This window comes from Phalaenopsis equestris, unplaced genomic scaffold (genome assembly GCF_001263595.1).
Source record: "Phalaenopsis equestris unplaced genomic scaffold, ASM126359v1 Scaffold000836, whole genome shotgun sequence".
NCBI lineage: Eukaryota > Viridiplantae > Streptophyta > Magnoliopsida > Asparagales > Orchidaceae > Phalaenopsis > Phalaenopsis equestris.
Genome location: NW_018165276.1, coordinates 189,106 through 215,399, shown reverse-complemented (window position 1 = coordinate 215,399; position 26,294 = coordinate 189,106). Strand labels below are relative to the sequence as shown.

The window sequence follows — 26,294 nt, the reverse complement described above, 5'->3', positions numbered from 1 at the left end:
TTGCTTTGCAAATGTGTTGTCAATGATCATGAGGCTCTATGGAGGTGTATTGCTTTTACCCCCTTTTATTAAAATTTACTGCATGAATAAATTTTGGGGCATTTACATACATACCACACAATTCTTTTGTATTTCATATTTAACAACTAAACATTCATATCTACATACATATCCTTCAAATTTTTAATATCACATGAAAAATATCATCATCACTATTTTTTTAAAGTGAAATACTCCTTTTCATGGTAGGGTTATTACACCAACGTGTTATAAGTATAAATATGAAAATTGGGTGTTAGATATGTTAGTACATAAGAATTGTGTGGTATGTAGTAAATTTTATGCTAGATTTTGGAAAAGCGAAGTAACTAAAAAGATTGACCTGGCAAGACCCAAGATTTGGGATGCTCCTCAATAAATGAACATTTGGCTTGATTGTTGAATAAGTATGGACCCATCCATCAATGTTTGAGTTCCTGTACTTTTTGGGTCTTTATATTCTGATTTCATGGGCTGCCATTTCTTAAATGGGCAATTGAACTCACTTGGTTGGGTATTTGTAATGTCATTCATATTTGGAAAGAGATTAGTCATGAAGGCATCTATTGCTTTATTATAATAATTTGAACGATTTGGAGGAGAATGGTAGAAGTCGTTTTTCTCTAGTAATACAGAGGTTAAATTTGGCTCAACTTGTTTAATTGAACATCAAAACGTTTTTGTTATAGATGTACTTTGAACAGTTTTTAACCTCTAGGTTTCTGATATCTTTTTGTTACATTATCTTTTAGATTTGCTTGAGGGTGAGATATTTCTTCAAAATTTACCCAGTATCGTTGCTGCTCATGTTCTTGGTATGATTATCGATTTCTAGCTCCTTTACTTACTGTCACTTATTCATTCATTGTCATTTTTCTATCTTAATTGATATGCCTTTAGCATTACTAAATTTAACTATTATATAAGAAAGGTAGAATTATATTTTTAGTCATCTTAGCAAAATTTGAAGAAAGAATTTATTTTTCTCGCATAATGCTTAGTTTTTTATGATTACTGGCCACATATCCATACATTGCATGGTAGGGTTAAGATAAAAAAAAAATGGTTTTGGTGTACTTCTCGTGAAGTGTCCTAGCGATAGAGTTATATGAAGAGGCATCATAGGTTGTATTGTAAAAGTCTCCCACACACACTAACGACTTGCTCACAATGATTCTTGAGAAGACATTGGTGCTGAAAATTGGAAGAGAGGTCATTGAAGGTTGTTGTTAGGAGTGTCAGATTGGCTTTGCGGGTTAGGTTTGAGTTTGGCTGGAAATTGACCCGACACACTATCAACCCGTCGAATATAATCCAACGCATATAACTTGTTTAATATAAGACATAACAACTATTCAAGTCAAATTTGGATCGATGTATAGTCAATCTCAGATCAATTTTGAGTTGGTAGGTCAATTTTGAGTCAATTTCGGGCTAGGATTCTAACTCAAACCCGACCCAAAAATTATTTGGCTTAACCTAAGCACAAATTTTTTTAGTTGAGTTCCCGTCAAGTTGACGCGTCGGGTTAATTTTTGACACCCTATTTGTAGTGGTAGAACATGGAAGATTTACTGTTGGATTCGGGTTGAACTGCACATGATAACCAAAATATTGGTTATAGCTTTTGGCATGGAGCTGTTTTGGAAGGAATTTTTTTTTACTTGTTTGAGGATGATGAATTAGGGAAATGGTTCACAACTAATTGCGGAAGAGATGAAAAAAGACTAAACTACTAAGGCTATGAGAGAGTGGGTACACACCCCACAGTGGAGCAAGGATGCCCTGGTCAGCTAAGGGAAGGATGCAAGAAATTTGTATTCCATTTCAATTTTCCTTCCTCTTACAATAAGTCCTATGTATCTATTGGAAAGGTTGGATTTCCATCTCATTCCTCCATACTTTCCAAACAAAGCTAACTGAAATATAAAATAAAAATTCAAATTATATTGTACTGCAATTAAAGAATAGAAAAGGGAATATAATACTTGCCTCAGGTTTGCTCACATCTGTCCTCATGCAGTCCACCTCCATCAAATATTTTTTTTTTTCTAATTCCCAAGCCTAGCCATGCCATCACGGGGAAATACACCGGACTTGACCCGAGAAGAGATTCAATGAGAAATCCGCCGTCTGCAACGTAGACTAGCAAAGTTGGATGATGGGAACTAGGAAGAGTTCACCTTCGATCGCGATTGGGATAGTCGAAGAGAAGATAAGGGCGAGGAGATAAATCCATTCCATAGAGAAGATCATAATGATGAGGAATATCGACCATGCTGTTTTGATATCTAATGTCAAAGATGATCAAGAGAAAAGACCCCTTATGGAGGTCAGCGGGACTTTGGCATCAAGATGAACCTCCCTAAATTTGAGGGTGGTATGGATTTTGATGAGTTTGTCCAGTGGCTGCGAACAGTCGAACAGATCTTTGAGTATAAAGTCGCACTTGTGGACAAATGAGTCAAGTTAGTTGTAATCAAATTAAAGAAGAATGCCTTCTTTTGGTAGGAAAATCTACAAAAGCAGAGGAGAAAATAAAACAGTGAAAAGATAAGTGGGAGAAGTTGAAGAAGGCAATGCAGAAGAAATGTCTCCCACTGCAATATCGACAGGACATGTTTGTAAAAGTCCACAACTTACAACAACGGGATCTTTTAGTTAAAGAGTTCACAACCCTATTCGACCACTTGCAGTTGACGTGCGAGCTGACGGAGCCACAAGAACTTACGATAGCCAAATATCTCAGGGTTCTGAAAGCCGCCATCAGCAATGTGATACAATGGCAACCTTACTGGACGCTAGGGGACGTCCAACCCTAGCCTTGATAGTGGAAAGACAACAAAATCAATGTTGGCAACAATCGTTCCTCAGACCCCCATCTTCAGCTAAATAGTCACCTGCAACTTTTACAACAAATAGAGGTAACTCGGGAGGAAATAACAAAATTGAACTGTGAACTGATAAGGCAGATCAGAGTGGGAAGAAGCCACAAAGAGGTGGTTTCTCCAATATAGTGCCGATCAGGATGTGTTTTGGGCGCCACTGCTATCGTCACATACCCTCCAGCTGCCCAACAAGTCGAGTCGTCACACTCACAGGTCAAGAGGCCATCGAGAAAGTCGATGACGAGTTGGAGGAGAGCCCAAAAGAACTTCAGCTCCACAGAGACGGGGGAGAAGCGTTAGTTGTTGGGCGAGTACTACTGAGCAAGCCAGTACAAGACCAGTCTTGGTTAAGGAATAGCATTTTTCACACCAAGTGCACCATCAAGAGGAAGCTCTGTAGCCCGATCATCGATAGTGGGAGCTGCGAGAATGTGGTGTCCATACTCATGGTGAAAATGATGAGATTGGACACAAAAGTATCTCCAGTCATATTCTCTTGCATGGCTGAAGTAGGGAACTGAGAAAGTGTGGATCAGCAGTGCCTAGTTAATTTCTTCATTGGAGACCAGCTACAAGAGCAAATATGGTGTGACGTTATTCCTATGGACGCCTGCCACATTCTATTGGAAGTCCTTGGCAGTTTGATTGCAAGTCCTAACACGCTAGTTCAAGAACACTTATTCTTTCAGAAAGGATGGGAAACATATTGTTTTGCTACTTGCTAAGGATACAAAATGTGAGAGCAATACAGAGGCAACATTAGTTCCTCGGACCACTTTCTTGCAGTCAGTTAGAGATACCCCCGTAACACTAATATTAGTTCTCCTGAAAGGAGGCAAGGAGGAAAGAGATATACCAACACTACTGCAGCCATTAGTACAGTACTTTCAGGATGTTATGATCGACAACTTACCGGAGGGATCGTCGCCACTAACATCCAACATGCCATAGACCTTATACCCGAATTCGTATTACCAAACCGACCAGTCTATAGATTGAGATCTGCAGAGTATAAAGAACTACAACGACAAGTGCAGGATCTCATCTCAAAGGGACTAGTCAGAGAAAGGACCAATCCGTGTGCAGTCCCTGCCTTGATGATGCCCAAAAGGGATGAATCTTGGCGGATGTGCATCGACAACCGAGTCATTAACAAGATTACCATCAAGTAACGATTTCCCATACTTTGCTTGAATGATCTTTTAGACCAGCTACATGGAGCCGCTATCCTCTCCAAGATCGACTTGCGCAACAGATATCATTAGATATGGATGAGGCCAAGAGATGAGTGGAAGATCGCATTCAAGACATGAGATGAACTTTTTGAGTGGACAATTATGTCTTTCGGCCTGTCGAACTCACCCATTACTTTCATGAAATTAATGAGCAAGTATTTTAGCCTCACATTGGAAATTTTTTGTTGTCTACTTTGACGACATTTTAGTCTACAACCGGCGGAGGAGGATCACTTGCATCACTTGAAGGTTGTATTCGAGGTACTGTGAGCTGAGCAATTATATGCCGATCCGAAGAAATGCCACTTTATGACAAGCTAAGTATGCTTTCTAGGTTACATTGTATCTAGTGCAAACATTCAGTTGGATCTCACAAAGATAGAGGCCATTATTAGCGGGATCGGCCTCAATCGTTCACCGAGCTAAGACAATTTTTGGGGCTAGCATCATTCTATTAGAGATTCATCAGGAACTTCAGTACTATCATCTTCCCACTGACCGAACTTTTAAAGGAGTTTTCTTGGACAACTGCAGCCGAGGACAATTTTGACACACTACAGGAAAAGGTGACTCAGGAACTTGTGCTAGCACTACTAGACTTCAACCAAATTTTCAAAGTAGAGTGTGTTGCCACCGACGTTGAGATTGGAGCAGTGTTGAGCTAGGGAGGAAATCCCATCACCTTCTTCAGCGAGAAGCTGAATGAGTTTAGGAGGAAATACTTGATATAAGACAAGGAATTCTATGGCATTATTAGGGCCCTAGAGCACTAGAGTCATTACCTATTAATGAACGAGTTCACACTATTTACAGATCACTAGGGCCCTAATATTCCTCAATAGCTAGAGCAAACTGAAAGATCAACACACCATTTGAGTGGAATTTCTAACCTCATTTCAGTTTGTGCTAAAGCACAAGACCGGAAGCCAGAACCACGTAGCTGATGCATTGAGTTGTCAATATCTATTGATCACTTCCATACAGGCTCGAGTTATGGGCTTCGAGATTATAAGAGATCTAAATGAAACAGATAAAGATTTCAAAGACATATGAGAACAACAGATACTTGTTTCACCCGAGTCAACTATGCATTCTTTGGTATTCATTAAGAGAAGTCATTATCCAAGTGAGCCACAACGGAGGATTAGCCAGTCACTTCGATAGGGAAAAGTCCCTCGCTCTAGTAAGGGAGCATTTTTTTTCGGCCCAAATTGACAAGATGTGGAGCGACATGTTAGACAATGCAGGATTTGTCACCTGGCAAAGACAAGGGCTCAAAACGCAGGATTGTACACATTACTATCACTGCTAGAGCACCATGGGTTGTCGGCAGCATGGATTTTGTGGTGGGAGTCCCAAGGACCCAAAGAAACGAGGACTCCGTCATGGTAATGGTAAACAACTTCTCCAAGATGGCTCACTTTGTACCGTGTCACCAGACACTAGACGTCTCTCACATTGCTGATCTATACTTCAGAGAAATTGTATGGTTGCATGGGATTCCCAAGACCACCTTCGATAGATCTGTCAAATTCCTGAGTCACTTATGGAGGATACAATGGGGAAAGCTTGGCATAAAACTCCAATTCAGCTTGGCAGCCCTTCCACAGATGGACAAACAGGTAGTAAACTGGAGCCTCAATAATCTTCTGAGGTGTTTCATGGGAAAAAAAATATAAAAGTGTGATCTTATTCTAGCCCAAGTTGAGTTCACTTATAATCGATCAATCAAACAAACTACGAGACAAACTCCCTTCGAGATTGTGTACAGACACAATCCACTCGCGCCACTAGAATTGGTGCTGCTCTTACCATGGTTGGAAATCCATAAGGATGCCACAAAACGAGTTCATGAGATTCAAAAGCTCTATGAAGAAGTAGGCTAGGAGATTACTAAACAGAACCGCAAATATCAGACATAGACAAATAATTCCTGGAAGAAAGTAATATTTCAGGAAGGCAACCTCGTATGAATTCGGTTGAAAAATGAAAGATTTTCTGTAGGATCATTCGGGAAGCTTAAACCGAGAGCAGATGAACCTTTCAAAGTACTTTAGAAGTTGAACAACAATGTTTATAAGATTGACCTGCCTGAGCACTACAACATTTCAGCCACATTCAACGTCACAAACTTAGCACCATACTTTGACGAGCCTAGAGCTTCAAAAATTGAGATGAAAGCTTCCTCAACCACGGGATATTGACGAGAGCGCCAAAACTGTGCCGGGTGGAGGCGCTGTAGGCGTCTCGAAATGGGGCGCTTTAGGCTCCTCGAAGTGGGGCATTGTAGGCACCTCGAAGCGAGGTGCTTCGATCTCGCGGGGGTCAAGAAGCCCAGCGATCCTTCAAACGAATGCAAGATGATGCGTGAAACAGTGGCGGGATCGCTAATTTTCACGATCCAGGATGTTGCATCGCAAGGCTACCGCTCTTAGAAAGTTTTTTCTGGATTCTTCTACCTTCCTTTGTGTGGGACTCTATAAATAACCGTTTACTATGTGAACGAGTTTAGTTCTAGTTGTGCAGTCTTCAAATTTCCTGTGTGGAGTCCTTTCCCTCTTGCTGGGGCTATATCCGACGACACGTAGCGCTCTGACTTTATCCTGCTCTGAGATGGTGGTGTATCATTCCAATCTCCTTCTCTACTTCTCCCAGACCCTTCTCCCACTTCTCCCCTAGTCGTCGATCACCCCCATATCCCTCCACCACTCTGTCGCCACCTCTACTACCTCCATAACCTTGTTGTCCAACTATTATTATATTACCTTTCTATTTGAGTTGTGTTGTAACCTTATTTCTATATTAATATAAAATTGCTTTTATGTTCCACTACATCCTAGCTAGTTTTGATATCATTTCACCACCTAATGGTATAAACAGGAGCCACCAGTGTTCTTGAGCGCGTATAGATTTTTTTATCACCTCAGATAATTGTGATGATTAAATCACTAACCGTTGTGCCGACGAGATAATATCGACCAGAGATGAGTAGACAAGAGCTTACCTCCCCAGACAACTGTGATATTTACATTACTAACTGTTGTATTGATGAAATAATATCAACAGGAAGCAGGTAAGGGCCTTTTATTCCTTGAAAATTGTGATGTTTACATCGGTAACAACTGTGCCGATAGGGCAATAATCAATCAAGGGTGTGTTAGGTTTTGTTAACAGTGATCCTCACAGAGACGTGTAAGGAATATAAAATAAAGATAAAGTAAATACATATATAAGAGTTGAGCATTTTTATTTAGAAAAAGGTCAATTATACATGCATTAACATATATAAGATTTTTTATGACAATATGAACCAACATATTATAAGATTTCTTATAGAGATACGAAAGACCGACATGCATATTGATTTCTTTTCCTTGAGTTGCTGCAGTTTAAAAGTGTTATTATTCTTGGGTTATCTTTAGATAATTTATTATGTTTCTTTAATATTATTTTTAGGTTTTGAACATTTGAACAAGATGAATGGAAGAGAAATAGATGTGTATAGAAGATGAAAAAAAAATTGAAAATGCAAATTTCTATTTTTTAATTTTAATTACTTTCTTTGGTGCCTCTTTCATATATTTTTTAATATTAACAATATATTTTTTAATATTAAATTGTTAGTGATAAAACTAAAATAACAGTGATTTAATTTTCAATGTCCGACGATTCGTTCCCATCTTGGTTAATTCCAAGTTTCGGGCCGAGTCACGACAAACCAAGCTTGAGTCGGTTTTGACTTGACTTATTGGCTTATGTGCGGCTCATTTAAAACATGTTTATATAAAATACACAAATTATGCTAAAATTCAATGTTTTTATTATGTTGTTAAATTGTTAGAATATAATTCAAGGTGATTCTTATTAATGCAAAGAGAGTTATAAATACTCATTATATGATCTAATAGTAAAGAAACAAATAAAAACAAAATAAAGGGAAAAAAGGAAACTAAACAAAAGCAAATCAAAACAATTAATACAGAAATCTGCATATTAATATTCTAATGTTCTAATCTCTCCCTCAAGTTGAACTATAAATGTCTGTCATGTTCAACTTGGATTTTAATTATCAAACATTGGTCGAGAAGGTTCTTTGGGAGAATATTTGCTTGCTGGTCACTAGATAACATAAATGGAACATAAATTTCCCCGGACTCGAGCTTGCCTTAATGAAGTGATGACTAATCTTAACATGCTTGGTGCGATCATGCTAGATCAGGTTATGAGCAATGCTAATGATAGTCTTGTTATCACAAAACAATTGTAGGGTGGCGGAGACTGTCATACGTAGTTCGTGGAGCATGATATCTAACCAGAGAGCTTCACAAATTGTCGGAGACATGGATAGAAATTCGGCTTCCGCACTGCTTCTAGCAACTACAAATTGCTTCTTGCTTGTCTAGGTGACTAGATTTCCCTGCATAAAGGAGCAGTATTTCGAGGTAGATTGTTGATCATGGATGCCAATATGCGTCTGTGTAAAATGCAATAGAGTGAAAGGTGTGGCGGGAAAAAACAAACTTGAGCCCGGTGTGTCTTTTAGATAGGGGAGAATTTGGTGGACAGCTTGGAGGTGGTACTCATAGAGATCATGCTTGAATTAACACAAACTATTCCAACTGTGTTGCATATGTCGGGGCGTGTATGTGCAAGGTAAATGAGTCTCCACACCAGATGCTGGTTGCGAGTCTTGTTTACAGAAACTGTATTGATAACTTCAAGAAAATTTTCATTGAGATCAATCAGGACAGCCACTGGTTTTGCATAGGAGAAGATTGTTCTTTGTCAAAAGATCAATTATATATTTCTGCTTAAACAGACAAATACCCTGAGATGACTGAACAATTTTCATGCCTAAGAAGTACTAGAGAGATCCCAAGTCTTTCATTTCGAAGGAAGTAACAAGAGTGTCTTTCAGAGACTCCAATGCTGGTAGATCATTACCTGTGTGAACATTATCATCAACATAAACAATAAGGATAACTATCTGGCGGCTGGAGGAATCCCGGAAGCAGAGAGTGTGGTCCGATTGAGCCTAAGTGAATCCATGGCATATCGCAACCTTTGTGAATTTCCTGAGCAATGCCCATAGTGATTACTTCAATCCATAAATGAATTTTTGTAGTATACGTACTTGGCCCTGGGAGGTTGTGGAGTCAAAGCCTGTATGAAGAGCCATGTATACATTCTCTGTAAGATCACTATTCAAGATGACATTCTTGACATCAAGCTACAATAAGGGACAGTCCATATTCACTGCAAGGGATAAAAGGACCCGAATGGTGTTTAATTTTGTAACTCAAGCAAATGTCTCATCATAGTCAACTCTGTAGGTCTATGAGTACCATTTGACAACCAACCGTGCCTTGTTGCATTTAAATGATCCTTCAAATTTAAACTTGATGCTAAAAATTCATCGGCATCCCACTGCTTTTTTCAAGATGTGTAATTATGAAGTGAATAAGAAACACGATGCTCAGCTAACTGACCGATTTCACATTTGAAATTCAAAGGATTTTTTTTAGTAAATACCAACAGATACAATTGTTTTAGATACTGGAAACTAGGACGACTCAAACGACAGTGTAACAACATAATAAGATACTCAGTGGGCTGAGATAAACTACAAATACTAGGTGGAGTATCCTTGTTCTCCGTGCTTTTCTCCTGGAAGAAGTAGAGCTCGCCTACCTGCTTAGGCAGTTCCAATCATCCTCCCTGAACGGTGATCTTGAAATACACATATACAGAAGAAAAATGAACAACACAATCAATATCATATGTCTACTTAATGACAAATAAAATGTTACACTTCAACAAAGTTACATGTAACACTGATTCCAAAGTTAGATCTGTTATTAAAACAACATTCCCTTTACCAACAATGAAACGTTAAGATCCGTCAACAATTATAAGAATATCTTTCCTTGAGCAAGGAATGTATGTCGAGAAGGCTTGAGAGCATTCTTTCAAGTGGCCCATGACACCTGAATTAATGATCCATGGACTAGAAGGGACAAAAGAAGTGAGTGCCATAGACTTCGTACCTTGAAGAAAGTGGGAGGGCGATGGGCCAGAAGAAAGCTGACGGGATCCAAACAATTTGATTAAGTGCTCCATTTGACATTTAAGAGAATTGGAGGATTCTAGATTGTTCTAGGTAGAAGTCGGTTGTACTGTATTGGATTCAAAAGCAATAACGAGACCCTTGATAACGGAAGATTTGGCCGAAGGTTTGGATGCAGAATTCTCGTGGAGCTTCCAACATTATCATGATTCTGGTTGGGCTTGTGACAACAATCATTCATATTTTATCTCAATATTTTTTAGAATTATGAATAATTTATTATGTTTAACATTTTAAGATAGTTCCGATTTCTCTAAATTTCCTAAAAAAATAGAATAGATCTCATGTGCAGAGGAAATAATGTGGTGCATTTAGACATTGTTATGAACATCTGTTTCTTCCCTCCTCCATCCCGGAAGGAAAGCATAATTGTGACATTTTAGTAATGCATAACATCAAGCATAGAATTATTATGACTTCATGACCCGAGCATGATCAGTGGCTCAATTTGAGAGCAAGGGCCATGATAGCTCCATTATAAGATCAAGATCAAGGGCCTAGGATGATTTGTCCAACATAAAAAGAATAAGTCCATATTTGGAAAGTTTGTAATTGTATGCATGATTCAAATTTAAAATTCAATTAATAAATTTTTATATTTGAATTTTGAAATTCAAAACTTTTCTTCTATTTTGGAGTCTTTTATTTAATATTTTGCTTTCTTTATTTGCCTGGTGGGGGTAGCTACTTTTTGCTTGTAGTGAAACTTAGAGTAACTCCTTCCTCCTTCTTTGCTTTGAATTTTTTCTCCGTTTTTAAGTTCTTTTTTTGGGACTTAATATCTTTCTTTAAATATTTACTTTGATTAATGGAATTTAGCTTTTGATAACAACAACAATAACAAGCCTTTGTTCCACTAAGTGGTGTCTGCTACATGAATCGTTTTTCTCCATTGTCATATTTTTATTCAATTCTAATAGTCATTTTGGGTTTTCCTCTATATTTTTTAACCTAAGTCAAATTTAAAACATCTACTCTCTAACAGGGTCATCAGATGGTCGTTGTTTAAGTTTATCTAAGGTGACTCTCTCTAATTTTTTCTCTCACTACAACCCTTTTAGGGATAAATTCCTTTCACATTTTGCCTCTAAGTGTAAAGCCACTTAGCCACCCGAGCATTCTCATCTCAACAAAACTTAATTTTATGCTTATTTTTTACAGGCCAACATTTTGCACCATGAAGCTTTGCAGGTCTCACCATCATCTTATAAAATTATTCCTTATATGTGGTCCTTTTCTATCACAAAATAGACCCCTCTGCATTTCTCCACTCAACTATCCAACTTTAATTTTCCTAATAACATCTCTTTCTATATCACCGTCATTTTGAACGATAGACTCGAGAAATCTAAAATATTCACTTCTTTTAATGACTTGATCACTAATTGTTACAACCCCTCCACTAAATCTACTAATATTAAAATTACATTCCATGTATTCAATTTTAGATCCACTCAAACGAAGGCCTTTAGATTCTTAAGTTGATCTCCATAAATCAAAATTTTTCTGAACCCTTTCTCTCTATTCTTGTCTACAAGAAGGATATCATTAACAAAAAATTATACAAGGACATCCCGTTGTAACTGTCCAGTAAGAACATCCATAACTAAAGCAAAAAGATGAATTTAGCTTTTGATGTTGAGAAAAAAAAAATAGATGGATAATGAATTTTAAGTTTTTTTTCTTGGTGGCAGAAAACCCTCTTGTTGTGTGCTGGTGGAAGATCTTTTTGGGCTCTTTTTGTTGGAAGGCATAGTTTTTTTCTTTTTCTTTTGCTAATCTCTTTATTCATCTCGTACAACAAAATAAAAATAATCACCCTTGGCCTTGTTTGACTCTCCCCTTTCCACTACTCGATTAACCCTTTGGATCCCAACTAAAAACTTCTGACCAAATATTCATACATTTTCAAACCTTTTTATTCCTTTCTTGCTCCGAAAGATATCATTAGACCTAACTCCCTAGCCTTATTGTAACTCCACAAAACACCCAAATTTTTTTTTGTTCCTTTTGAAAATTCTATATTACATCTCTTACTCTTCTTTTATAACTTCCGAAAGGATTCATATTTAAAATACCCCTCAATTTTGGAGCCCTAGAGTTAATAATTCTAAGGGGTAGTTTTAGGGGTGATTTGACCTAAGCCCTTGCCTGATCATCTTCCCTTGGCCAAACTCCCACATAAAATTCCCCTACTCACTTGGAGGTTTTCCACACATCCTTAGTGACACACTACAACAATTAAATGCCTTGATGCACAACTCCAAGGCTAGGCTTTTTTGTTAGAAGCCTTGGAGAAGAAAATGTGGTCCAAAAATAAACATGTACTCATGCTAGCAAAATTGTTAGTGTAATATCCCTTATGAAAAAGGTTCACTTCTCAATTTTATCCACTTATTTTGAAAACAAAAATCAGGGAACTGCATTTATGAACTCCAACTATGTATTGGATTATTTTTTACAATATATTAACGCATTTGTACCCGCTTTTACATCTTCCAGGCTGAGTGCGCTTCAAATAGTTCTATGAAGGTGCTATTTTTTGTTTTATTTCAAATAACTTCACCAATGTGAATATCCTCATCAGTACAACTATTTAAACTCCCAAAGTCATCGTTTGCACACTAACCATTTGGTAGTTATAATGTACCACTCTCTTTGATGATAGAAATCTATTAGATCGGATGGGATCATAAAAGTACCAAATTGCATGTTTTCTACATTTTGCATTTTGCATCATATTAAGCTTTCCTTTCCCTTTTTGTACTATTGATAGTTTTTGAATAGATAATGCTACAATTAACACAATCATTGTTTGTTGTTATCTTAGCTTATTTTCTTTTACTTCCTGCATGATATCTCTGTTATTTGAACAAAGTGAACTTATTTTAGATCCCCAACAAGGAGAACGGATATTAGACATGTGTGCTGCTCCTGGTGGGAAAACGACTGCAATTGCCATGCTTATGAGGGATAATGGAGAAGTTGTTGCTGTTGATAGATCACACAATAAGGTAATCCTGGTTTGTGTCTTGCTCAGAACGGGAAACACTTATATGATTAGATATACTGCCTGAATTATTAATTTTATATCTTATTGTACTGGATGTGGAAATAGAATATTAAACCATGTTTTTTTCTTGCTCTTTAAGTTCTCGGGTCATCATTCAATAAAGGCAATATTTTCTTTTTCTTATAAGTCCCTTCTTTATAGCTAACCAGGGTTTTAAACGAATCGAGTCAAGCTCGAGCTTGATTAACTAATCGAGTTCGTGCTTGAGATTAATTCTACGAATTTGAATCGGCGCACAAGCTAACTCACTTAGCATGAAAAAGAGAAAATGATATTAATTTAAGCTTGTTTTATAATAAAATGAGTAATTAGGAGATAAATTATAAGAAACTACTTGCTATAAAATTAAAAATTTAAACTTTTTTAATAATTTATGGATTAAATCTTAATTTTTAAAATAATTTTATGCTATTTTATAGTAATATATTGATTTTTAAACAGGTCAACTCATGAGCCAACAAGTCAAGTCAAGGCTAGCTTGACTTTGGTTTGCTTGCTCATCATGCTCAGCTTGCGAGCAGCTTAATGAGCCAAGCCCAAGCCAGTTCACTTGTCGGCTTAGGCTGGTGGGCTCCACATGACTCATGTGACTGATCAAATATGGGTGGAATCACAGATAGGTATAACAAGAAATATTGTCAAATTGTAAAAATCCAATTTATAAGAAATAATGTTTATCTACTTGTGAAATTAGAATTGAGCATTTCAAAAACAACTTCCTAAGCGACTTCCATCTCTAATAAAATTTATTCCACTTGAACGAAATTATCATTGTTTGCCGTATTTGTATTGTCAAATCTACTAAACCCTAAAGTTATTTTACTTTTTTTTTATTGGCCTAAAGTTTGTCATAAAAAAAAATAGACCCCATCTTTTCTAGAGCTTGTATTCTGATCCACTGCAATAGGTTCAAGCACATTAGATTTATCATAAAACGCAATGACAATATATATGATGATATAACTTCTAGAGTATAACTTTTTTGTTTAAAATAATGAAGTCCTTATCCTATGAAATATGAGAATATTATAGACTAAAAAAGTAAATTTTAGATTGTTGCAATGAGATCAACCATTTTGTATGTATTTGAGTGTTGGGCTACAAAGTTATTGATTCTCAAATTAGGTGTCTCAAAAACTCGAGATGTTAAAATAGATGTGTAAATAAAACATAGTAGCTAGATTTAGAAATAATTCGAGTGTCGATAGAAGTATAATTTATTAAAATAAAGTAGTATCAATAGGCTACGTTTTGACTCTTGCAAACTCAATGAAGATGGATGGAGAATGAAAACTCAAAAAGCCAAAACCCAATAGTTTGGATTAACAAATGATGATGACGATGGGTATTTTTACAAAGTTGCATTGAACAAATAAATTCTTGTTCCACTTGTCGGATGGGCTTTGGGGGTTGCAGGCCATGTGCTTCTTGACCAAAGATTTTAACTCGCTGTAGATTTCCTCTTGAAATAGAGGTTTTTAGAGTAAATTGGAAAGGTAGTTGTAAAACGTTTGCAATCATTGAGCATTTATGAAATAACATATGAATCTGTGCTTGTTTTATAATTTGAGCTCATTTGCTTGGGTTGCGAGAAAAGCTGAAACAAATGGGTTTTTAATGAGGTGTATGATGTGTTGGATATGTTTGATTATTCACGGGTGGTGTTATAAAATTAACTTGTTAAACACATGTATTTGCCAATCAAACAAAGTCCTCATTTAGTATTTTCCATGACTTTTGCTGTGTGAGTGAATCGGGTTTTGTTTTGTTGTTCATCTATTGAGGAAATCTGTTGCAACAGAAAATGACGGTGCCATGAAAATGTATATTAAACCAAATCATGAAATTTGATTTGATATTACTTGATGCAACAGGTTTGACACAATAGAAGACGCACAATTTAATGGAAATCCTTTTTCTAGTGACTTTCTTCATGATTGTTATGTTATTTACATCTATCATGCTCTAATCTTTTTTGAAATCTGTATGAATATTAAAAAGTTTTCAGGTGATGGATATAAAAAAATTGGCTGCAGAGATGGATCTTACTTGTATAAGGCCTTATAGACTTGATGCCCTAAAATCTGTCTGCCAAACTAGTATGGTAACTAATGCTGCATCAACAAACCTGGATCATGATTTATTAGACATGACAGTTGAGAATTCATCATCAAAATTAGACAATGGTTATATGGATGCTGCAAACATAGAAGGAGACAAAACTGATGCGAAAATCATGAACAATTGTAAGATTGCTTTATGAGCTTGTATCTTCTCTTATTAATCATATTGTGCAGTGAAGGTATTCATTTGGAATAAAATTAATGTGTATTGATTTTTTAGCTTTTGCTTCAAGTTCATTTCAAGTGTACAAATATGCTAGTAATGTTGACACCTATATAAACAAGATATGTTCTTTAGCATTTTGAAAAGTTTCTTCTAACACAATATAACATAGTTTCAACCCAGCTTATTGAATTCCAATCAACAATCATTGAGTTTATAAACACCGCCACAATGAGAAGTGCTAATCAGTATTCATTATTTTTTCATCACTGTGCTGTTGATGATGTGTTTATAGCTGTTGTTTTCCATATGCAAATGTTAATTTTTTTTTAAATTTCTGAATTCATCTGTAAATGGTTTCAATTGCTTTTAGTATTTTCTTTTAAACTGCAAATGTTATATTTTTCATATGCTAAATTAGTTAAAGAAAATGTAAATAAAATAAAGAAAACTTCATGTTATATGCATATGCAAATGTGGAGTCACTCCCTTATTGTGATTGATAAAAAACAATGTACCCACAAACATTAATAGAAACAAAAATGGAAATGGTTGCTATCTTTTTAGTTAGTTTTGAAAAATATTGCGAAATGTGTATTTTTTGTACACATTTTGATTTTGACTCTCATTGATGAGTGCTTTAAATAAAATAAATGAAAGTAACAATGAAGCTAATTTCTTTATTGTCTCATTTTTAGTGTTTTCTATCTTTTTATAAAAAAATTAAAAATATGAACGGTTATAATTTAAAGATATTTTATCCACCGAGTCGTTTAACTCGTATCTCTAATTGCTAATAATTTTCGGGAAAATCTCTTTTAGAATTGATAAATTCTAGAGACTAAGTGTACAAACGTCGAGGAGCCCCAGAGAGTTAGTAGAAACATTTCAATTTTTACTCTGCTATTTGTTGTAAATTTTTTAAATCTAGAAATTTTTAAAATTAAGTGTAATATAGTGAGTTTTTTATATTTTGGATGATTTTATTTAAGAAATAAAAATATATAGATAGTACATTCTATGTCTGACCGTTTGTTTCTATCTTGATATTCCAAGCTCTTAGGCCAGGCCGCGACAGAGTTGTTAGGTATTCTGTGAAATAATGGTGGTGTAATAGGGATCGCACGATTCACGCGATAGAGGAGTGCTAGGGCATTGATAGTTTTATTCGGTTTTGCTAGTTAAGTGTTGACCTCATTTTTTAGGTCATTTCTTTTTCCTTAGGGTCTTAGGATCTAGCTCTAGGAGTTCCTATTGACCATCTTAGAAAATTAAAATTGAGACCCACCCTTTTAGAAATTCTAACCAATTCCTGTTTTTCTTTGATGTCCAACATTTATGACACAATACCATCGTCATATGAACGAGCGGTTATGGACTATTTTGTGAAGACTCAAGGGAAAAACTCCTAATAGGACTCAAAGCCTTAAGAAAATATCGTCACGACTTTTTCATCACATACACACATCAAATGCACAAAATTCACAAAATTGCACGAAATCGGACTTCAATTAAGCTTAGAGGACGGGTAAAAATACGAACTTCTCCGGATGATCCTCGACGACGAAATAGACTGTGCCAACGCGTCCGCGACACCAATTTTGGTAGGAAAGGACACCCATATTGTCATATTTTTGACACGAGAAAATTGACACGCAAATCGATAAATTCGTCAAAACGAAAATCGACGGCGAGATAGATCGCTTCAATGCGTCCGGAGCGTCAAAATTACCTAAAAGGAACATTTATTTTGTTGTATTGTGACACACGGACAAAAAAGATACTAATCAAATTTATTTTTAAGAAATATCAAATATTTTATATATTTATCATTTATAATATCAGGATTTATAACCCTAAGTCGTATTTGATCCTTACCCACGCGCGGCATTCCGCATGCAAGACAAGAACACATTCACGACGAAGAGCAACTTCAAGGTGGATCAACAAAACATCAAAACACATCATATAAACACATTCACTTCACCTATTACATTATTTAATTTAAATAACAACTCATAAGATCACTCTTTAGGCTTTTTGCATAACTCTGTTGTGCAATTATAAGTCCTAACACTTTAGGATTCCGAGGTTACCGTGCGGCTTTAGGTTTCCGAGATTCCAAGGTTACACTTTAGATTCCGAGGTTACCATGTTCTACCACTTTAGGATTCAATACTCTGTTGTGCAATTATAAATCCTCCTATCTTTTTAGGCTATTTGCACAGTCTGATATTGTGTGAACATAAGTCCTAACTCCTAAATAATTTTCAGGATTGAAATATCAAATTAAATCATTTCAAAAGACATAAAGCCAAACAACAGGATAGTTGGGAGTTCACCGGGGTTTTTCCCAGATCTGTGATATCCCCTACTTTTCTTCCCTTTGGATTTCTTAAATAATTGTTCCTATTTTGAGGCATTCCCATTTGATTTTCCTATGTCCAATCGTGAAAACCTAGACTTTGAAATCTTGAAGGCAAAATCACCTGATCTTAATCGAGAGTTTTCTTAAACGACTTCCAGTCATTTAAGATGTAATTAACTATAGGGGTTTGCCTGTATAGGGAACCTGAAACCCAAATAAAATAAACCTATCTAATTTTTTATGTTAGGTAGGGGAACTTGTTGGCCTTTTTATAAAAATATTTTATAAACTAAAACGAATGTCATAAATTCTTTAATCTAGGTGATTGAATCTCTATTACAAGTGATATATTTATTATTCGGGGTAAGTGTATTACTTATAGTATTGTATTCAATCATCTAAATTATTTAAAATGTGAGACCCGTTTGGTCTCACCTATTTAAAATTAAAATGTTACTTTTTAAAATAAGAAAAGGGTTATATTCATATTTAAATTATTTTCAAAATCACAAAATCATAACTTTTTCAAATCACGAAGTTAAAAGAAAAAAAACGACCGACAAATTCTGACGACTTTGCTGGGGACTGGTTCCTCTCTCCATCTTTGATCATGTGGTTTTCTTTTCAAACATCGGTAGTGTGTATATGCGGTTTCAAACATCGGTAGTGTGTATATGTCTCTCATGGGCCAGACTACCATTCTTCTGTTGACCTACTGTGCTCATTTCTTCCTTGAGCCAGTACAGTCAACTCCTCTTGGAGTTCAGTACCGTCTGCTTTACCATCCTTAAGCGGAAAGGTCCAGGACCCTAAGGTTTAGTGGGGTGGACCCCTAATAGGTGTGGTGTGTTAAGGTCGAGGTCAAGGTCATGTGGAATAGATCATTTCCTATTTTGGGCTAGCTCCTATGCCTCATAATCACTTCACTTCTCTTCTAAAATTTGCTTATAAAATTTGCTTATCCTTTTTTTGTCCTTTTTACAAGTCACGTCAAATTTCTTTTCAACTTTCCTCGACAATGTTGAAGTCTCAAAACCCGATATTAAAACAAAACATGAGAAAAGAAAATTTTTGACAAAAACAACACAAATCAAAATCACAAAACTTCAAAGAAATACCTAGTTCACTAGATAATTGTGCTAATTTTAGCTTCTATGTTGAGCTTGTAAGGCCTTGAACGGTATCAACACTCAGAAATCTACAATTGACGGAGTAATGACGTCACCATGGAGTGGAGTTTGCTGTTAGCAAGAGTGAACTGCCAAACTTGGCGATCATTAAATTTGGAGAAGGATTCAATGATATTGAAGTCAAATTCGGGAATATTGCTGTTGCCATAATGAAACTTGAAATGGACAAGTTCGTCGAGCTTGTGGTGGAGTTTAATATCAAGTCTGCTAACGAAGTTCCCCCTCTGAAGAGGGTGTGGATTGAAAAGAATTCTGCTGTTGCCGTAAAGTCTGCCACTAGGGGCGGGACCGCTTCCAAGACTGTTTCTGCTTCTGCCACTGGATTCACCGTTACTACTCCAAGTGTTCCACTAAACAAAGGGAAGGAGATTCTTTACGAAGAAGTGTCTATTGATGCTTTTGCCCCGCCGTTTTCTGCATTCGAAATTGGGTCCAATTCAAAGTCCGTGCAACTGACCAAAAAAAAGAAGGGACTGACCAAAAAAAAAGAAGGGAGACACAACCAGAAAATTCTAAAGGCTGAGAAGGCGAAAGCCACAGAGCTAGCTACTACTGACACTACCCTCCGACTAGGTGAAATAGGATTACGTGAGACCTCACCTCTACGCATGAGGAATAAGTTCCACCAGTTGCCTGCCACTTACGGAGATGTTGGAGTCTATGAGGTGGTTACCACATCACCGCCACCATATCTCAATAATGATCCAAGGCCGGTGACGACATTCGAAGGAAAATTTAAGATGATAGCAGGAGTGAACAAAGTATATTCTTTCAAAAAAGAAGCTGTAGCCAAGATGTTCCAGGATTTGATTAAAAATCTCAAATTCAGATTACGAGAGCCAAAGAGGCCGGAGAAAGTCGATATGAAAGATCATCCTAACTACTATTCTTACCACAGACTGCTTGGACATACTATAGAAAACTATATCAGCTTCAAAGAATGGCTTGAAAAAAATTTCAAAAATGAAAAAAAAATAATTTTGAAAGAGGATTTTACAGAGCCATCAATATGATTTCAGCTAATCCAGTTGCTTCATCTGACTTTTACACAACTACATCAGTGCTCAGCAAAAGATGTGAAGTTCATAAAAAATCTCCAATTGACCTTAAAGTTGTCAAAGGAAGGGCAATCGAGGATTCATTGGAAAAGCTTCGAGCCGACATTACACGGTTATCTGAAGAATGAAGAAAATATATGGGTGATGAACTCAGAATATGAGATAGAAGAGTTTGCAGAAATTAATGTTATTGAGGCCAGAGCCACCTTATTCTTGTGCGATGCTCCTTTACCCACTGAGGAGAACGCCGTGGATGAGTTGCGAAGAGCCATTCAACAACGTGATGAACAGATCAACTAGATGTAGAAACAACTAGAAGAAACGACGACCGCTATAACCACTACTCAAGGACAATCACAATCACTGCCGACAGTACCCCCAGGCGCAAGCCATTCAGAAAACGTCCAGATCGTCGATGGTAAAAATGAATTCACTTCGGTCAATGAAGATATTCAACCGAAGAAAGACTCAATTCATGAATCAATATCAGAAAAAGACATTAACCAAATGGTGGAACAACAGGTGAGAAAAGCTCTGACTCAATCAAAAGGAGAGACATTGATTCTAAAGGATAGGCCCTATCCCGACGAATTTGATAATGTTCAATACCCTGAGGGTTTCATACCACCGTTGTTTAAGACATTTGATGGAACGGAAAATCCCCGTTAGCATGTTGCACACTTCCGAGTAAGTTGTGGCAACACGGGGGATAATGATGCGTTGCTGTGTCGTCAATTTGTGAGCAGTCTTTTGGGAATCGCTTTTGAATGGTACGCTGAACTGTCCAATGACTCAGTAAGAACATTTGCAGAATTAGAAGACCTCTTTGCTAAGCGGTTTGCTGGGGCTAGGCACTATATCACCGTCGGTGATCTTGTGGTCGAGCAACAGAAGTCAGCCGAAACATTGATGGACTACATTCTGCGATGGAGGAATTTGAGCATGAGCTGTGAGCCACAACTCCAAGAGCAGCACGCAGTCGAAATCCTTCTAAAGAACATCCATGGTCCAGTGGGTTTCTTACTCAAGGGATTCACCATTAAGAGCTTCGAGAAGCTGCTTAGAAAAGTTGGGAATCTTCAAGAAGAAGCGAAACATATTGGTTTTCTTGAGAAAATTGGGAAGCTAGAGCCATTAAAGACATCTAAGAAGAAATATGGGACAGCAGCAGTGGTTGGTAGGGGCAAGCGATCATTGCAGATTCAAGTCGAACAGCCTCGACAGATCTACCAACGTCCTCGGCGGAATGACCAACAATCGTTTCAGCATGTGTCTTATCAAACAGATGAAGGAAAACCTCCGAACATAAAGAATCGTTTGAACAAAATATATCCTTTCAAGGATGAGGCAGTTGAACAGATGTTTCAAAATTTGATAAAAGAAACTGAATTCAAGCTCCCTGAACCGAAGAAATCAGATGAAGTTGATGAAAAAGATCATCCGAAGTATTGCCCTCGAAGTACTGCCCATATCACAGGCTGATCGGATACAACATAAAAGATTGTTTCACTTGTAAAGATTGGCTTGAGGAGAACTTCAATAACGAGAGAATAGGGATTGACGAAAGAGTATTTAAAAGGAACCTGACTATCAATATGATTTCGGTCGATCCGAATGTCCCGCTTTACTCCGATGCAGCTAATAAAGGATGAAAGTCTTTTAATTACTATTGTACTTTTTTTTGTTGTCAAAAGGGGATGTTAGTGATATCAATGTTTGTATGTTCCTTCCCTCCCATCGCAATAAATAAAGAAAAAACTTATTATTTTTCAGAACTGTTCAATGTTTGGAAAGCATGATTAACAAAATATTCAGAGTTCAACAGGACGATCGATAAAGGAGTAATCAAAGATAAAAGTTCCAGCATTGTGAAGGAAACTATGACTTCAGGGGAGAAGGAAATTAATGCCCTAATAGCTGAGTCATCCACTTTAAGGAATGCGGACTGGGTCCTAAGCTGATTTCAAAATAAGATAGTGTGTTCGAAATATGAGTAATTGACTCGGGATATCATGAGCCTTTTAATTTCTTACCATGTGACTGGGTCCTCACTTTCGAACGAGTTATAATATCTTAAAATTCGTCTTAAGAAATATTTGGGGATTATTAGTTAGGGGAATTTGGACATTCAAAATCTTTAACATACGTTCCACCAGATATAGTAATTCTCAGAAAACAAACGGAGCAAAAAAAAAATAAGAAGAAGCTTGAGGTAAGCATAAAATCAAAAATTGGTGTCTGAATTCAGACATTCAAAATCTTTAACATATGTCTCACCAGATATAGTAGTTCTCAATAAAAAAAAAGAAAGGGGAATAAAAAAAAAGAAATGAAATGAAAAGTCTCCATGAGAAGAAGCTTGAGGTAGATGTACAATCAAAAATTGGTGTCCTAATTTCCCTTAATTAATGAGACTTGAAATGCTCTCTTAAGGAAATTCTCCGGATATTATACTCAGGAAAAGATTCAGTGATCTTGTCTTTTTGGTCGACTATTAATTGACTCAGAAATATCCTTGGGAGATGAAAAATGTTATAATCACATGAGTAAAATTTTTGAGATTTGCTTAGGCCTAGAAAGAAAGAACTAAAGTAAAAGGCTATGTTATTAACAATTAATGAAGTTTTACCCCGAAGTCATATCTTTCAGTGCCCAGAAGATTCAACCTTGATATCAATTCCAGAATGTCAAGACGATTTCCCAGAACAACATGGACTTTATTTACGCAAAATCAGTGATGAAGAAATGATAACATACACTACAACGACGGTACAAAATTGCAGCCCCTCAAGCTGTGACGTTCTTAGAAGTGACACATCTTTAAGTGTACTTGGGAGAATATAATTCTGAAAGTACCTTAAAGAATGGGTTATTTCTACACATGCCTCCTGTCAGCGGATAGTACCTCAAGGAGTACTATGCATTGTGGTATTTCAAAGATAACATCGTTCTTAGAAATACGGATGCTGCACTTGTCTAAAACTGGGTCCTCTTCCTCCTGTGGAAGAGGATAGCTGGGCTCTATTGAACCACACTCTTCTCAGATTCTTGTCTGGTGCGTATGAGGTTTGGCTGGTTCTACAAATATAAAGCTGCATCTTTTTCCACAGGGATAATTCTTCGATCAACTTTGACGTTGGATGCGAATCTCTGACATTCCTTCCCGGGCTGATTCTTTGTTCGCCTTTTCGAACCTTCAACATTCTTTCCCAATGTGCCCTTTTTTTCAAAACTTTCATAAGCTCCATAATTCTTCACAAATATCCATATACTTGCAACATCTACATAAACTTTCACAAAATTCTACACTGCATAAATTACTACATGCATTTTTCACAACTCTCCTAAATTCCACAAAATTTCTTTCAAATTTGAAATTCCCGAGGATCTCTGTGAGGCCATCTTCAATGGATGTTAAGTCTTTCGATTCCTTCAAATTTTAAATTCCCCGAGGAACGGTGTGAGGTCCCCTTCAATGGATGTTAAGACTTCCGATTCCTTCAAATTTCAGATTCTCCGGGGATCGGTGTGAGACCCCCTTAAATGGATGTTAAGGCTTCCGATTTCTTCAAATTTCAGATTCTCGAGGATCGGTGTGAGGCCCCTTTCAATGGATGTTAAGGCTTCCGATTCCTTCAAATTTCAAATTCTCGAGGATCGGTGTGAGACCCTCTTCAATTGATGTTAAGGCTTCCGATTCCTTCAAATTTCAAATTCTCGATGATCGGTGTGAGGCACCCTTCAATAGATGTTAAGGCTTCCGGTTTCTTCACATATTCCCCACAAATTTACATATTTGAATCTTCGTATTTCCTCAATGAACAAGATATTTTCCCGCTACCACTTGAGTTGGATGCGAGTTTCAGAGCTTTCCTCCTCATTGTAGCAAACATTTTTCCCGTCACCACTTAGGTTGGATGTGAGTCCCAGTGCTTTCCTTCCTAACCTGACAAAGCTATTTTCCCGCTACCACTTGAGTTGGATGTGAGTCCCAGAGCTTTCCTCCTCAATGTAGCATATATTTTTCTCGTTACCACTTAGGTTGGATGTGAGTCCCAGTGCTTTCCTTCTCAACGTGACATATATATTCTCCTCATCACATATCAGTTCGAATATAACATCTCCAGCGGTACGTCGAGTTGATATAGTTTTCTTAATTCTTCCGCTACACATTCTTTGATATTATTGTCAAATGTTGAATCTTTCCTTTACACATACTTCAAAAGTTATTTGAAAACTCAAGTCCATGACAACAGTTTGAAAATATATATATCTGTCAATCATCAACTCATTCATTCGCAAAATTTTTCTCGAGCTTTGGGTTCCCGATTGGGAATCCAACTCAAATTCAATTTCATATCAAGTTCGACCTTCGATCAGTCTACTTAAACATTCATTGGTTTGTTGATCCATTCGGTCAACACCAATACGCGCGGTGTGCTTGGTCAGCACACCACACCTATTGGGGGTCCATTTGTTGACCTCATTTTTGAGGTCATTTCTTTTTCCTTACGGTCTTAGGATCTAGCTCTAGGAGTTCCTATTGACCATCTTAGAAAACTAGAATTGAGACCCACCCTTTTAGAAATTTTAACCAATTTCTGTTTTTCTTTGATGTCCAACATTTATGGCACAATACCATCGTCTTATGAACGAGCGGTTATGGGCTATTTTGTGAAGACTCAAGGGAAAAGCTCCTAATAGGACTCTAAGCCTTAGAAAAACATCGTCACGACTTTTTCGTCACATACACACACCAAATGCACAAAATTCACAAAATTGCACGAAATCGGACTTCAATTAAGCTCAGAGGGTGGGTGAAAATACGAACTTCTCCGGATGTTCTCCGACGACGAAATAGACTGCGCCAACGCGTCCGGGACACTAAATTTGGTAGGAAAGGACACCCATATTGTCATATTTTTTACAAGAGAAAATTGACACGCAAATCGATGAATTCGTCAAAACGCATCAAAATGACTACCGACGGCGAGACGGATCGCTTCAATGCGTCCGGAGCGTCAAAATTACCTAAAAGGAACATCCATTTTGTTGTATTGTGACGCATGGACAAAAATGGTACTAATCAAATTTTATTTTAAGAAATATCAAATATTTAATATATTTATCATTTATAATATCAGTATTTATAACCCTAAGTTGTATTTGATCCTTACCCACGCGCGACATTCCTGTCTTCCTCTTCCCTCACACGCGGCATTCCACTGCCGATTGAGCATGCGGCTCGTCTCACTCGTCTCTTCGAGCTCCGCTCGACCGAGCAACCCTTCAACTGCGAAGTTCCACCTGGCCGACCCTTCTCCTTCTCGAGGCTATACGTTCTCATTTATGATGTCATTCCCTTTCTCTTGCTCGATTGGTAGGCTATGGCGGCAAACGATCGACATTCCTTTTTCTTTTCTTTGCTTTTTGGCTTACGGTGATTAGAGGAGTTTTTGCGTCTTCTTTTGTGGTACGGCTACTCGAGTAAAAAAAAAAAAAAGAGAAAGGGGGAGTTCTTGGGGGAAAAAATTTTTGGCATTTACTTTCTTCCTCTTTCACGGTTAGCAAACGGATTTATTCCTTCTCTGTTGTTCGAAAAAAGTTTTCCTGCCTCTCTATCGTTCGAAGGATTTGCGGCTTAAGGAACTAGAAATTCGAGAAAAGCTTTTGCGTGAGACTTTCAGGAGAAATTTCTGTGGTGCTTTCTTCAATCTTTAATACTTTGCTTTAAGTCTACACTAAAGAGGTATTCTTCTCTTCTCCTCTATTCTATCTCATTTCGAATATCATGAAATATAGAAATTTATTTTGAGGCTTAAGCATGAGTATTTGCTTAAATAGTGAGAAAAGAAACATACATATATGGATCATCTTTACTTTCTTTACTTGAAGCACTTGAAAGCATCGTTAAGGTGATTTTGGAATGCATTTTTATTCCTTTATAACATGTTTGAGGGCTGTCTCTATTATTTTCGTTGCTTGAAATGTTTGAAAGTAAGAAATGCATGTTGAAAATTATTTTATGAA

The 26,294-nt window shown here is 36.9% G+C and overlaps 1 protein-coding gene across 6 annotated transcripts in view; it reads left to right on the top strand.

Annotated features, from left to right (window-relative positions):
- The window catches only part of LOC110031514 (putative methyltransferase NSUN6), a 108,303-nt gene that overhangs the window by 20,739 nt on the left and 61,270 nt on the right, over positions 1-26,294 (top strand). For 5 of the 6 annotated variants that reach the window (XR_002294743.1, XM_020734756.1, XM_020734755.1 and 2 more), the window contains 3 exons: positions 792-854; positions 13,182-13,303; positions 15,371-15,608. Coding sequence is in view for 5 of the 6 variants with exons in the window: in XM_020734756.1 (XP_020590415.1) it covers positions 792-854; positions 13,182-13,303; positions 15,371-15,608 (423 nt within the window). In the remaining variant the exon portion in view is untranslated. The remainder of the gene's footprint in view (positions 1-791; positions 855-13,181; positions 13,304-15,370; positions 15,609-26,294) is intronic. The other variant, XM_020734754.1, reaches the window with a different exon arrangement.